The following is a 14,979-nucleotide window of genomic DNA, read 5'->3' as shown; positions in this document are numbered from 1 at the left end:
TTAAAGAGGCATGCTTATTTAAGAAAATGCTTATTTAGGAAATTACTTTTAAAGAACAACCAGGCATCCTATACTGATGGGATGAGGTCAATGTCCTTCCAGGATACCCGGGCCAGGTCGATTAGAAAGGCCTGCTCGCAGGAGCATTTAACAGTGATAAGGGGTGGTCGTTTGACCGCGAACACATAATGGATGCAGGCAATGAGGCAGTGATCGCTGAGATTCTGATTGAAAACAGCAGAGGTGTATTTGGAGGACAAGTTGGTCAGGATAATATCTATGAGGGTGCCCATGTTTACGGATTTAGGGTTGTACCTGGTGTGTTCCTTGATAATTTGTGTGAGATTGAGCGCATCTAGCTTGGATTGTAGGACGGCCGGGGTGTTAAGCATATCCCAGTTTAGGTCACCTAACAGAACGAACTCTGAAGATAGATGGGGGGCAATCGTTTCACATATGGTGTCCAGGGCACAACTGGGAGCTGAGGGGGGTCTATAACAGGCGGCAACAGTGAGAGACATATTTCTGGAGAGATTCATTTTTAAAATTAGAAGCTTGAACTGTTTGGGTGTAACAGTGTAGGTTCCTTACCCATCGCGCCACAAAAGCCGCGGCCCTTGCGACGCAAGGGGAAACCCTACTTCAAGTCTCAGAGCGAGTGACGTCACCGATTGAAATGCTATTAGCGCGCACCACCGCTAACTAACTAGCCATTTCACATCGGTTACATGGGCATAGACCTGGAAAGCATGACATATCTTTGCAAGCTATCTCTGCAGCAGATTGCAACTCCTCCCCCTTTGGCAGTTCTATTTTGACAGAAAATGTTGTTGTTGGGGATGGAAATGTCTGAATTTTTGGTGGCCTTCCAAAGCCAGGATTCAGACACGGCAAGGACATCAAGGTTGGCGGAGTGTGCTAAAGCAGTGAGTAAAACAAACTTAGGGAGGAGGCTTCTGATGTTAACATGCATGAAACCAAGGCTTTTACAGTTACAAAAGTCAACAAATGAGAGCGCCTGGGGACACACAGGGCCTGGGTTAACCTCTACATCACCCGAGGAACAGAGGAGTAGGATGAGGGTACGGCTAAAGGCTATCAGGACTGGTCGTCTAGTGTGTTGTGAACAGAGAATAAAAGGAGCAGATTTCTGGGCGTGGTAGGATAGATTCAAGGCATAAGGTACAGACAGGGGTATGGTAGGGTGTGGGTACAGTGGAGGTAAAGCTAGGCATTGAGTTACGATAAGAGAGGTTGCATCTCTGGAGGAGGTGGGACAAAAGAGTTCTCTGAGGCATGTTGAGTGGGACTAGGGGCTCCGCAGTAAAATAAAACAATGATAACTACCCTAAACAACAGTATACAAGGCATATTGACTTTAGAGAGACATAAAGGCCTAAAGCAATCACAGGTGTTGATTGGGAGACCTAGCTAAGACAACAACGGGTAAGACAACAGTTAATCAGCTAAGACAACAACAGGTAAAATGGCGATGAATGGGCAGAGAGGGTCAGTTAACTACACACAGGGCCTGAGTTCGAGGCTGGGGTCGACAGATAAACAAAATAAACAAAATGGAGACCCGTGATTAATGAACAATCCAGCAGGCATCAGCTATGTAGCCAAGTGATCATAGGGTCCAGTGAACAGGAATATATGAACCAGGGCAGCCGTTAGGTAGTCATTACTACGCTAGCCGGGAGATGCGCCTGGCTCGAGGATAACTGGTGCTAGCTTCGGGACAAGGGCATCACCGACGTCCTGCAAAGGCCTGTTGAGGGCACATCGGACGGAATTACGTCGGCAGACCAGTCGTGATGGATCGGCGGGGCTCCGTGTTGACAAAGGGTCCAGGCCAATTGGCAAAAGAGGTATTGTAGCTGGAGTAATTTTGTTTGCTAGCCGGGAGAAGCACCTGGCTCGAGGCTAACTGGTGCTAGCTTCGGGACAAGGGCGTTAGCCACTATAGCCAATCTGGTGCAAAGGTCCAGAGTTTACGGCAGGAATCCGGTGATGTAGTGGCTTCTAGTCGTCTTAGTGAAGAGTCTGGGAGGCATCAGCTGTGTAGCCGAGTGATCATAGGGTCCACTGAGCAGGCCGGGAGATGGGCCTGACTCAAGGCTAGCTTCTAGGCTGGGCCACTCGGTAGCAGCTAGCTAGCTGCGATTATCCGGTGTAATGGTCAGCATGTCACCAAAAACACTCACAAACTTTTACAGATGCACAATCGAGAGCATCCTGTCGGGCTGTATCACCGCCTGGTATGGCAGCTGCTCCGCCCATAACCGAAAGGCTCTCCAGAGGGTAGTGAGGTCTGCACCACGCATCACCATCACCAGAAACTTTAGGAGCATAACATCAGAATTTACAAAGGCAAGCAGCTGCAGGAGGAGTAGGCTAAAGAAGAGTTTTTTTTCTGATGTTAGGCTATCTTGTTTCAGAGGGGTGTCATCAATAGCCCATAATGACAAAGTGAAAACAGGTTAAAAAAAAAATAAAAAAAACCTTATTTACTTAAGAATTCAGACCTTTTGCTATGAGAATCAAAATTGCTTTCAGGTGCATCTTGTTTCCATTAATCATCCTTGAGATGTATCTACAACTTGTTCGGAGTCCACCTGTGGTAAATTCAATTGATAGGATATGATTTGGAAGGCACACACCTGTCTATATAACGTCCCAGAGTTGACAGTGCATGTCAGAGCACAAACCAAGCCATGAGGTCGAAGGAATTCTCCGTAGAGCTCCGAGACAGGATTGTGTCGAGGCACAGATCTGGGGATGGGCACCAAAAATAATTCTGCAGCATTGAAGGTCCCCAAGAACACAGTGGCCTCCATCATTCATAAATGGAATACTCTTCCAAGAGCTGGTCACCCAGCCAAACTGAGCGATTGGGGGAGAAGGGCCTTGGTCAAGGAGGTGACCAAAAACCTGATGGTCACTCTGACAGAGCTCCAGAGTTCCTCTGTGGAGATGGGAGAACCTTCCAGAAGGACAACCATCTCTGCAGCACTCCACCAATCAGACCTTTATGGTAGAGTGGCCAGACAGAAGCCACTCCTCAGTATAAAGCATATGACAGCCTGCTTGGAGTTTGACAAAAGGCACCTTAAGACTCTAAGACCATGAGAAACAAGATTCTCTGGCTTGATGAAAGCATCTAATTGGCATGACTGCCAACTCTTTGGCCTGAATGTCATGTGTCAAGTCTGGAGTAAACCTGGCACCATCCCTACGGTAAAGCATGGTGGTGGCAGCATCATGCTGTGGGGATGTTTTTCAGCAGCAGGGACTGGGAGACTAGTCCGGAAAGTATTATGTGAAATTATTTTGATGTGATATTTAAATATTGTGTGAAACTATTCTGAATTGATATGAAAGTTCAGCAATTTATGTTTCTAGAAACGTATCGCAATTGAGAATCGATTCACATTTAGATGGAATAGTTGACTATTTTAGCTGCCAGAGCCAGTCTACCTCTGAAAATAACATACAGTCCTTGGACCTTGAGGAGTAACGGGGGCAGCAATCAGCAGTAGAAACAATAACAAAGCGTACTCCCTGCCCGTTTCGGTAAAAAGCTGAGGGATGGGGCTGGAGAAATGCAACCATCCATGATATCAACATTCTAGTTTTAACCATGTTTTGAGGATATACAGTGTTTGTTTATATTTACTGACAAACATTGGAATAAAAAAAAGCTTATATTTTGGGTTCTGATGGGGTACGACAGTTTAACTAAGCATTTATAAGTTACTTCTTCAAGAAACAGATGGGTACATATCATTAATGTATAAGTCCCAAAATGGATGTAACAACTGCTGATTGCCCCTTTAAGAGAACATCTTGGGCTAATCTAATAGGAGATATTGAGGACTACAGTATTTCAGGAACTGTCATTGGATGCATTTGATCGATTGTTAACGTTTTGTTGATGGTCCACTCTTGATGTTCTACACGTTACAGTGTAGCTTCAGCCATTCCTACAGAACAACATTAAAGTGTAGGACCCCTTTACTGCATATTGGTTCAACGACTGCAGAGACGGTACTTACTGGTGTTAAACAGATCTCCAACCTCCTCTTCTTCCTCCAATGTGACAGTCATCTCCCCCTCCTCCTCTTTCACTCCAAAAACTGCATCCTCCTCTTTCTCTTCCTCCTCTTCTTTTACTCTGAATGCGTCTTCCTCTTCTTTCACTGAAACGTCTTTCTCTTCTTCTTTCACTGTAACAGCCTCACCCTCTACTTGTTTTTGTATTGTAACATCTTTCTCTTCTTTCTCCGTCCAGCAGACCTGCTCTTCTTTAACAGGAGGAGAGTAGCTTAGTGAACTCATGGTCCGGGATGTTAGCTAGCTAGCATTAGCGACTAGCCCAGTTCTAAGCTAATTTAGCAAACCAGCTAGCTGACAAACAACGTAAATATATAATTAAATGGGCCAACAAGTACAGACAACAGAAGTGTGTTTAATACACAGCGACGAATATACACCAAAACAGTGTAAAGAGCGTGAATGTTGTAGCTATGTTTGCTAGAAAGCTACCGAGGTGTCTGACTAGCTGTTTGTTGTTGAAGGAGCGTCCCGTCCACTAGATTAGACGTCACACTGGCAGCATCGCCTGAACCTAAAAGACGCACATCGCCATCATGACTTTGTCAATCAACCTGTTGTTAGTAAATCTAAATCATGGTTTAGTGTTTCTGTGTCAACATGGACTTTTAGCAAATTCAAATCCTTTGTAGTCATTTTGACCCCAGCCAACAGCACCTTTGATAAATAGGACATTTATTTCAAATTAAATCACATTTTATTGGTCACATACACATGTTTAGCATATATTATTGTGGGTGTAGCGAAATGCTTGCGTTTCTAGCTCCGACAGTGCAGTAATATCTAACAAGTAATATCTAACAATTTCACAACATATACCCAATACACACAAATCTAAGTTTTTGAATCTAGGTTTCTCTCTAGACATGATCCATCCCACCAGAAGGTGGAGGGGCTCCTGTATCAGTGGTTTTGACCAGATAGACACCTGCAGACACACAGTATAGTGCCTCCCATGAACTCTCCTAAGATTGGACTTTTCTATATCACGTATCACATGACAGTGTATAAACTTTCATTTGATTTGATCATGTACAAAACTGCGGTAGAAAAGTAAAGTATTCAGACCCCTTCACATTTTCCACATTTTGTTACGTTACAGCCTTATTCTAAAATGTAATCTTTTTTCCCCCTCATCAATCTACACACAATACCCCATAATGACAAAGTGAAAACAGGTTTTTAGAGATTTTTGCAAATGTATTTACTTAGGTATTCAGACCTTTTGCTATGAGACTCGAAATTGAGCTCAGATGCATCCTGATTCCATTAATCATCCTTGAGATGTTTCTACAACTTGATTGGAGTCCACCTGTGGTAAATGCAATTGATTGGACATGATTTGAAAGGCACACATCTGTCTATGTAAGGTCCCACAGTTTACAATGCATGTCAGAGCAAAAACCAAGCCATGAGGTCCAAAGGAATTGTCCATAGAGCTCTGAGACAGGATTGTGTCGAGGCACAGATCTGTGGAAGGGTACCAAAAAATGTCTTCAGCATTGAAGGTCCCCAAGAACAAAGATGCCTCCATCATTCTTAAATGGAAGAAGTTTGGAACCACCAAGACTCTTCCTAGAGCTGGACACCCAGCCAAACTGAGAAATAGGGGGAGAAGGGCCTTGGTCAGGGTGGTGAACAAGAACCCGATGTTCACTCTGACAGAGCTCCAGAGTTCCTCTGTGGAGATGGGAGAACCTTCCAGAAGGACAAACATCTCTGCAGCACTCCACCAATCAGGCCTTAATGTAGCAATGATTAAATTGTCAAAATGTATTTCAATGGACAATTCAGTGAACTGTTCTGTGAAAGGTGTCGGCTAGAGATGACATGCAGGAGCTTGCAGGGATTTGTAGTCTTGCATGTCGTCTACTTTGATGCTAATTAGCATTTTTGAATCCGAGAGTAAAGAAAGACAAATATATTGATACAAGTTTTTGTATTTATTATGGATCCCCATTAGTTCCTGCCAAGGCAGCAGCTACTCTTCCTGGGGGTTTATTATGGATCCCCATTAGTTCCTGCCAAGGCAGCAGCTACTCTTCCTGGGGTCCAGCTAAAATAAAGGCAGTTATACCATTTTAAAAACATTACAATACATTCACAACACACTGTGTGTCCTCAGTCACCTTGTCCTAGAGAGATTTACATGGTTATCAAAACGTCACACCACGGTGAGCCTAAACAAAACACAGCCCTATGGGAAAAATGAATGGTGGAAAAACGATGTGAACCATTTCCCTGTTTGACCTGTAGTTATTATGGATATTATGACTCTACAGAGCCCCACAGTGGACGTGTCAAAATATGTTACATTGGTAAAGCACCCTTTATTTAACCTCAATGTCATCTTGTTTTTACATGGCATTGTAGATTTTAACAGTATACAGGATGTATTTTGGATGTTTTCAGTGTATTTTCAACGCTCTCAGACAATGGATTAATCGCAATAAAAAAATAGTGCACTAACATTACACAAAGTGAACTCACGCCTGACAGTCCAAACAAAATCACAAATTTTCAGTCAAAAACACAAGTCAGAACACAGCCTCTCTATTCTCTCATGTGATTTCAGGTCCTCTGACTGGGAAAATGTCTTTCCACAATGAGAGCAGTGGTATGTCTTCTCCTGTTGTGTATTTGTATGTATTCTTTCATGCTCTTTCAGGTACCTTAACCGGGTAAATCTCTTTCCACAGTGGGAGCAGTGGTGCGTCTTTTTTCTGTGTGTGTCCTCTCATGTTGGTTCAGGTTTCCTAAATGGGCAAAATGCTTTCCACAATGGGAACATTGGTAAGGCTTTTCTCCTGTGTGTATTCTCTCATGCTCCTTCAGGCTCCCTAACTGTGTACAACTCTTTCCACAATGCGAACATTGGAAAGGCTTTTCTCCTGTGTGTGTCCTCTAATGCCTTTCCACGCTCCCTAACCATCTAAAACTCTTTCCGCACAAGGAGCAGTGGTAAGGCTTCTCTTCTGTGTGTATTCTCTTATGTGTTCTCAGGCTCCCTAACTGAGTAAAACACTTTCCACACTGGGAGCAGTGATGTCGTCCTGCTGGTTTGGACGTCTCAGGGTCTGGTTCCTCTGAAGGACTCTTCCTGCTGTCAGAAGGAGAGTCTGGTCTCTCTCCTGTCAAAGAGAAACAGATTATTTAATTAATTAAACAGAGACCTGAATGAAACCTCCACATGATAAAACTTCCTACGATGTTTAATCTCGACTAGATCCCTCAATCACCTGAAGTCAGTTTTCACAAGTATTATTAAAGCGACTTCAAAATGCAGGTCTCTGTGTGCTTCTTAGGATGTTCAGGCAGGTGATTCACTTCTAACCGAAGTCTTGCAGGTGTTTACATGGTTTTACACATCTGCCAGGTCATCAAAAAATCTAATTTCAGTACGAGTGTATAAATATATATCTATTTTTTGTTGTTGTACCTTTACCCCTTTTTCTCACCAATTTCATGATATCCAATTGCAACTCCCCTAAGGACTCGGGGGAGAGGCGTAGGTCGAGTTCCATGTGTCCTCCGAAACACGACCCTGCCAAGCCGCACTGCACATCTTGACACACTGCTCGTTTAACCCGGAAGCCAGCCACAACAATGTGTCGGAGGAAACACTGTCCAGCTGGCGACCGAAGTCAGCGTGCATGCTAACTGCCACAAGGGACAAGGACTCCCGGCCGGCCAAACCCTCCCCTAACTTGGACGACGCTGGGCCAATTGTGCGCCGCCCTATGGGACTTCCGATCACAGCCGGTTGTGATACAGCCTGGATTAGAACCAGGGACTGTAGTGACGACTCTAGTGACGCCAATGACAAGCATACCCATAACATGATGCAGCCACCACCATGCTTGAAAATATGAAGAGTGGTAGTCAGTGATGTGTTGGATTTGCCCTAAACATAACACTTTGTATTCAGGATTTAAAGGTAATTTCTTCAACACATTTTTTTGCAGTATTACTTTACTGCCTTATTGCAAACAGGATGCATGTTTTGGAATATTTTTATTTCTGTACAGGCTTCCTTCTTTTCACTCTGTCAATTAGGTTAATATTGTGGAGTAACTACAATGTTGTTGATCCATCTGCAGTTCTCTCATATCACAACCATTAAACACTGTAACTATTTTAAAGTCACCATTGGCCTCATGGTGAAATCCCTGAGCGGTTTCCTTCCTCTCCAGCAACTGAGTTAGGGACTGAGTATATTGATACACCATCTAAAGTATAATTAATAACTTCACCATGCTCAAAGGGATATTCAATGTCTGCTTTTTTTTACGCATCTACCAATAGGTGCCCTTCTTTGCGAGGCGTTGGAAAACCTCCCTGGTCTTTGTGGTTGAATCTGTGATTGAAATTCACTGCTCGACTGAGGGACAATACAGATAATTGTATGTGTGGGGTACAGAGAGGAGGTATTCATTCAAAAATCATGTTAAACATTATTATTGCACACAGTGAGTCCATGCAACTTATTATGTGACTTGTTAAGCAAAATCTTTACTCCTGAACTTATTTAGGCTTTTAATTAAATTTGTAAACATTTCCAAAAACATAATTCCACTTTGACATTATGGGGTATTGAATCCATTTAACCCCAGTATCTCTACTTGCACATTCATCTTCTGCACACCCTACCATTCCAGTGTTTATTTGCTATATTGTAATTACTTCGCCACCATGGCCTATTTATTGCCTAACCTCTCTTATCCAACATCATTTGCACATGCTGTATATAGATTTTTCTACTGTATAATTGATTGTATGTTTGTTTATTCCATGTGTAACTCTGTGTTGTTGTATGTGTTGAACTGCTTTCCTTTATCTTGGCCAGGTCGCAGTTGCAAATGAGAACTTATTCTCAACCAGCCTACCTGGTTAACAGGTGAAATAAAAATAAATAAAAATACATTTTCAATTTAGGCTGTAACACAACGAAATGTGGGACAAGTCAAGGGGTGTGAATACTTTCTGAAGGCACTGTATATATAAAACTCCCCCCACCCAGCAATCTAATAGCATCAGTAAAATCTGTTGAAATAAAACGACAGATAAATATACCTAACATAGTACATTTATTAAACAATACCTACATCAGAAATAGTTACACATTATAGAAATCCATTCATGGATGTACAGGTCTGTTGGAAAAACGTTCAGAAATGTCCACTGCTGATTTTTTCCAGGTGTCCATAGCGGACACCCTGGCCCTATGAATCCTGTCCGTGGACAAATTCTCTGTCAAAAACACAAGTCAGAACACAGCTTCTCTATTCTCTCGTGTGATTTCAGGTCCTCTGACTGGGAAAATGTATTTTCACAATGAGAACAGTGGTATGTCTTCTCCTCCTGTGTATTAGTATGTTGGAAAGGCTTTTCTCCTGTGTGTATTCCCTCATGCTTTTTCAGACTCCCTGACCACCTAAAACTCCTTTCACACTGGGAACATTGGAAAGGCTTTTCGCCTGTGTGTGTTCTCTCATGCGTTTTCAGGCTCACTAACCACCTAAAACTCTTTCCACAGTGGGAACAGTGATAAGGCTTCTCTCCCATGTGTGTTCTCTCATGCCCAACCAGGGCCCCTAACTGAGTAAAATTCTTTCCACAGTGGGAACAGTGGTAGGGCTTTTCTCCTGTATGTGTTCTCTCATGCATTTTCAGGCTCCCTAACCACCTAAAACTCTTTCCACACTGGGAACAGTGGTGTTGGTTAGGCGTCTCCGGGTCTGTTTCCTCTGAGGAACTCTTCCTGCTGTCAGAGTCTGGTCTCTCTCCTGCCAAAGACAAACAGATTATTTAGTTAAACAGAGAGTCCTGAATGAAACCTGCATTAAATAAAATTGTTTTCCTATGAGGTTTAATCTAGAATAGATCCCTCAATAACCTGAGGTCAGTTTTCACAACATTAGATAATTAATAATAAACTTGGTGACGTTGAGATTTAAAAACAAATGATGTAGAGCTCCAAATCTAATTTCTCAGGGAATGTCATGTGTCAGGCTGAGCAGAGCTCTATAATAATAGATCATTTCATGTTTATAGGCTGAACAGAGCTCTATAATAATAGATAATGTCATGTTTATAGGCTGAACAGAGCTCTATAATAATAGATAATGTCATGTTTATAGGCTGAGCAGAGCTCTATAATAATAGATAATGTCATGTTTACAGGCTGAACAGAGCTCTATAATAATAGATAATGTCATATTTTAGGCTGAACAGAGCTCTATAATAATAGATAATGTCATGTTTATAGGCTGAACAGAGCTCTATAATAATAGATAATGTCATGTTTATAGGCTGAACAGAGCTCTATAATAATAGATAATGTCATGTTTATAGGCTGAGCAGAGCTCTATAATAATAGATAATGTCATGTTTACAGGCTGAACAGAGCTCTATAATAATAGATAATGTCATATTTTAGGCTGAACAGAGCTCTATAATAATAGATAATGTCATGTTTATAGGCTGAACAGAGCTCTATAATAATAGATAATGTCATGTTTATAGGCTGAACAGAGCTCTATAATAATAGATAATGTAATGTTTATAGGCTGAGCAGAGCTCTATAATAATAGATAATGTCATGTTTACAGGCTGAACAGAGCTCTATAATAATAGATAATGTCATGTTTTTAGGCTGATCAGAGCTCTATAATAATAGATAATGTCATGTTTATAGGCTGAGCAGAGCTCTATAATAATAGATAATGTCATGTTTATAGGCTGAGCAGAGATCTATAATAATAGATATTACTAACTTTTTCAGTCAATGTTATAGGCTGCAGTTGATCCATTGTTAATAACGTTTTGTTGGTGTCCCACTTCATCTCTAAAGTAATAATGGACATTACTATCTTCTCTAAATTATATATTTTTGTTTATACACACCTTTCCTTCAAAATAGGTCCTTTGTTTGAAGACTTACAAACTCACAGACGTTTGCTAATATGTTCAGTCTCCCCAAAACCACTGTCCATTTCATGTCAATAATGCTTCTTATTTTATGTATTTCTCCAACATTATTTAGAAATCTGCTTTTTGCGAGTATACACACTCTACGCAAGGCCTACAATAGACACACGTCAAACGTTTCATTTATAACTTGTTTGCCATTCTGTGAGACAATTAAGTTGTGAATTTGTGGTGGGAGGGACTCTGATGGTATACACATGTTACAGTTAAGCAATAAGGCCAGAGGAAGTGTGGTATACGGCCAATATGTGCTAAATACGGCTGCTAGAATCCTGACTAGAACCAAAAAATTTGATCATATTACTCCAGTGCTAGCCTCCCTACACTGGCTTCCTGTTAAGGCAAGGGCTGATTTCAAGGTTTTACTGCTAACCTACAAAGCATTACATGGGCTTGCTCCTACCTATCTTTCCGATTTGGTCCTGCCGTACATACCTACACGTACGCTACGGTTACAAGACGTAGGCCTCCTAATTGTCCCTAGAATTTCTAAGCAAACGGCTGGAGGTAGGGCTTTCTCCTATAGAGCTCCATTTTTATGGAATGGTCTGCCTACCAATGTGAGAGACGCAGACTCAGTCTCAACCTTTAAGTCTTTACTGAAGACTTATCTCTTCAGTAGGTCCTATGATTAAGTATAGTCTGGCCCAGGAGTGTGAAGGTGAACGGAAAGGCTGGAGCAACGAACCGCCCTTGCTGTCTCTGCCTTGCCGGTTCCCCTCTTTCCACTGGGATTCTCTGCCTCTAACCCTTTTACAGGGGCTGAGTCACTGGCTTACTGGTGTTCTTCCATGACGTCCATGGGAGGGGTGCGTCACTTGAGTGGGTTGAGTCACTGACGTGGTCTTCCTGTCTGGGTTGGCGCCCCCCCTTGGGTTGTGCCATGGCGGAGATCGTTGTGGGCTATACTCGGCCTTGTCTTAGGACGGTAAGTTGGTGGTTGGAGACATCCCTCTAGTGGTGTGGGGGCTGTGCTTTGGCAAAGTGGGTGGGGTTATATCCTGCCTGTTTGGCCCTGTCCGGGGGTATCATCGGATGGGGCCACAGTGTCTTCTGATCCCTCCTGTCTCAGCCTCCAGTATTTATGCTGCAGTAGTTTATGTGTCGGGGGGCTAGGGTCAGTCTGTTACATCTGGAGTATTTCTCTTGTCTTATCCGGTGTCCTGTGTGAATTTAAATATGCTCTCTCTTTCTCTCTTTCTGTCTTTCTCTCGGAGGACCTGAGCCCTAGGACCATGCCTCAGGACTACCTGGTATGATGACTCCTTGCTGTCCCCAGTCCACCTGGCCGTGCTGCTGCTCCAGTTTCAACTGTTCTGCCTGCGGCTATGGAACCCTGACCTGTTCACCGGACGTGCTTGTTGCACCCTCGACAACTACTATGATTATTATTATTTGACCATGCTGGTCATTTATGAACATTTTAACATCTTGACCATGTTCTGTTATAATATCCACCCTGCACAGCCAGAAGAGGACTGGCCACCCCTCATAGCCTGGTTCCTCTCTAGGTTTCTTCCTAGGTTTTTGGCCTTTCTAGGGAGTTTTTCCTAGGGAGTTTTTCCTAGCCACCGTGCTTCTTTCACATGCTTTGCTTGCTGTTTGGGGTTTTAGGCTGGGTTTCTGTACAGCACTTTGAGATATCAGCTGATGTACGAAGGGCTATATAAAAATAAATTTGATTGATTGATTGATTGAATATAGCATGGTTAAAGACTGTCCTTATGCACAACACAACACAGAGTGCCTGGATACAGCCCTTAGCCATGATATATTGGCCATATATCACTGAGGTGTCTTATTGCTATTATAAACTGGTTACCAACGTAATTATAACAGTAAAAATACGTTTTGTCATAGCCGTGGTATATGGCCTGATATACCACGGCTGTCAGCCAATCAGCATTCAGGGCATTAATCACCCATTTTAAAATTTAGCTTTAACATTATATTATAACATAAATTCCTATAGTATAGAAAAACATTTTCAAGTATAGAATTTCAGTAGCATGCTGCTTTAAAACAACACATTCGTTCAAAAACTTTGGAGCCCGTTTTTAAGACAGTACTTACTGATGGTCATCAGATCTCCTGACTCCTCTGTCAATATGACCGTTATCTCTCCCTCTTTCTCCTTCTTCAATCAAAAAACTGCATCCTCCTCTTTCTCTTCCTCCTCTTCTTTAACTGTAACATCCTCCTCCTCTTTCACTCTGAACACCTCTTCCGCTTCTTTCACTGTAACGTCTTTATCTTCTTCTTTCACTGTAACAGCCTCACCCTCTACCTCTTGTTTTACTGTAACATCCTCCTCTTTCTCTTCTTTCACTGAAACGTCTTTCTCTTCTTCTTTCACTGTAACAGCCTCACCCTCTACTTCTTGTTTTACTGTAACATCCTCCTCTTCCTTCTCATCTTTCACGACAATGTTCAGCCCCAGACCCTCTTTCTCCGTCCAACAGACCTCTTCTTTAGCAGGGGGGAATACATCAGTGAGCTCATGGTCGGGGATGTTAGCTAGCTAGCTAGTTAGCATGAGCGACTTGTTTAGTGCTAGGCTAACTTATCACGCCAGCTAGTTGACTTACAATGTACCTATAACATTTAAATGGGGGCAATTAACTAGACGTCAGAAGTATATTTAAAACACAGAGGCAAATATGCACAGAAACAGTGTAAATGTTTCGGCTGTTGGCTACCAAGGTGGTTGACTCATTGCTGTTGATCCGTTCCGTCCACTAGATTATACGTCACACTGGCAGCATCGCCTGAAAGACGCACATCGTCGTCTGCTGACTGGAGGGAAACGTAGCTGAGGATCATATTTTATTTTCAGACAAAGATTATTTTAAATGGATTTAATTAAATAATACTATTATATTGAGATATACAAAGACAGGAATGTGTTGACTGATTAGTGCGAATAAAACATGTTTACTACGGCTCATTTAAAACCTCTCTAGGGTAGGGGGCAGTATTTTCACGCCGGATAAAAAACATACCCGATTTAAACTGGTTACTACTCTTTTCCAGAAACGAGAATATGCATATAATTGGTAGATTTGGATAGAAAACACTCTAAAGTTTATAAAACTGTTTGAATGGTGTCTGGGAGTATAACAGAACTCATATGGCAGGCCAAAACCTGAGAAGATTCCATACAGGAAGTGCCCTCTCTGACCATTTCTTGTGCTTCTGTGGCATCTCTGTCGAAAATACAGGATCTCTGCTGTAACGTGACAATTTCTAAGGCTCCCATAGGCTCTCTGAAGGCGCCAGAAAGTGGAATGAGATCTCTGCTGTCTCTGGGCTAGGTACAGGAGCGTTGTTTGTGAGTGATCAGGCTGGTGGCTCAGAGACAGGAGATGCGCGGCCCCGAGAAGTGGCCATGTTTTTCTTTCAGCCTTTGAACGAAAACAAGGTCTCCCGGTCGGAATATTATCGCTATTTTACGAGAAAAATAGCATAAAAATTGATTTTAAACAGCATTTGACATGCTTCAAAGTACGGTAATGGAATATTTAGAATTTTTTGTCACGACATGCGTCCGCGCGTCACCGTTCGGATTGGGACCTGAACGCACAAACAAAACGGAAGATATTTGAACATAACTATGGATTATTTAGAAGCAAAACAACATTTGTGGTTGAAGTAGAAGTTCTGGGAGTGCATTCTGACAAAGAACAGCAAAGGTAATCCAATTTTTCTTATAGTAATTCTGAGATTGGTGAGTACCAAACTTGGTGGGTGTCAAAATAGCTAGCCATGATGGCCGGCCTATCTACTCAGAATATTGCAAAATGTGCTTTCACCGAAAATATATTTTAAAATCGGACACCGCGATTGCATAAAGGAGTTCTGTATCTATAATTC

The 14,979-nt window shown here is 42.3% G+C and overlaps 1 protein-coding gene, 1 long non-coding RNA gene and 1 pseudogene across 3 annotated transcripts in view; all 3 read right to left on the bottom strand.

Annotated features, from left to right (window-relative positions):
- The window catches only part of LOC123732493 (uncharacterized), a 30,197-nt gene extending 25,615 nt beyond the window's left edge, over positions 1-4,582 (bottom strand). For both annotated transcript variants that reach the window (XM_082968049.1, XM_082968052.1), the window contains exon 1: positions 4,059-4,582. In XM_082968049.1, the coding sequence (XP_082824175.1) occupies positions 4,059-4,341 (283 nt within the window). In that variant the 5' untranslated portion in view covers positions 4,342-4,582. The remainder of the gene's footprint in view (positions 1-4,058) is intronic.
- Positions 4,583-6,422: 1,840 nt separating this feature from the next.
- On the bottom strand, positions 6,423-8,845 carry LOC145863947 (uncharacterized; annotated as a pseudogene).
- Positions 8,846-9,186: 341 nt separating this feature from the next.
- On the bottom strand, positions 9,187-13,888 carry LOC123732552 (uncharacterized). Its single transcript, XR_006763219.2, has 2 exons — positions 13,180-13,888; positions 9,187-9,902 (listed from the first exon to the last, which is right to left on the bottom strand). It is a non-coding gene; the product is annotated as an uncharacterized LOC123732552 (long non-coding RNA).
- Between the last annotated feature and the right edge of the window lie 1,091 nt (positions 13,889-14,979).

This window comes from Salmo salar, chromosome 02 (assembly GCF_965601325.2).
Source record: "Salmo salar chromosome 02, fSalSal1, whole genome shotgun sequence".
In the NCBI taxonomy this organism is placed as follows: domain Eukaryota; kingdom Metazoa; phylum Chordata; class Actinopteri; order Salmoniformes; family Salmonidae; genus Salmo; species Salmo salar.
The sequence above is the reverse complement of the archived record's forward strand: the minus strand, read 5'-3'. Positions and strand labels throughout refer to the sequence as shown.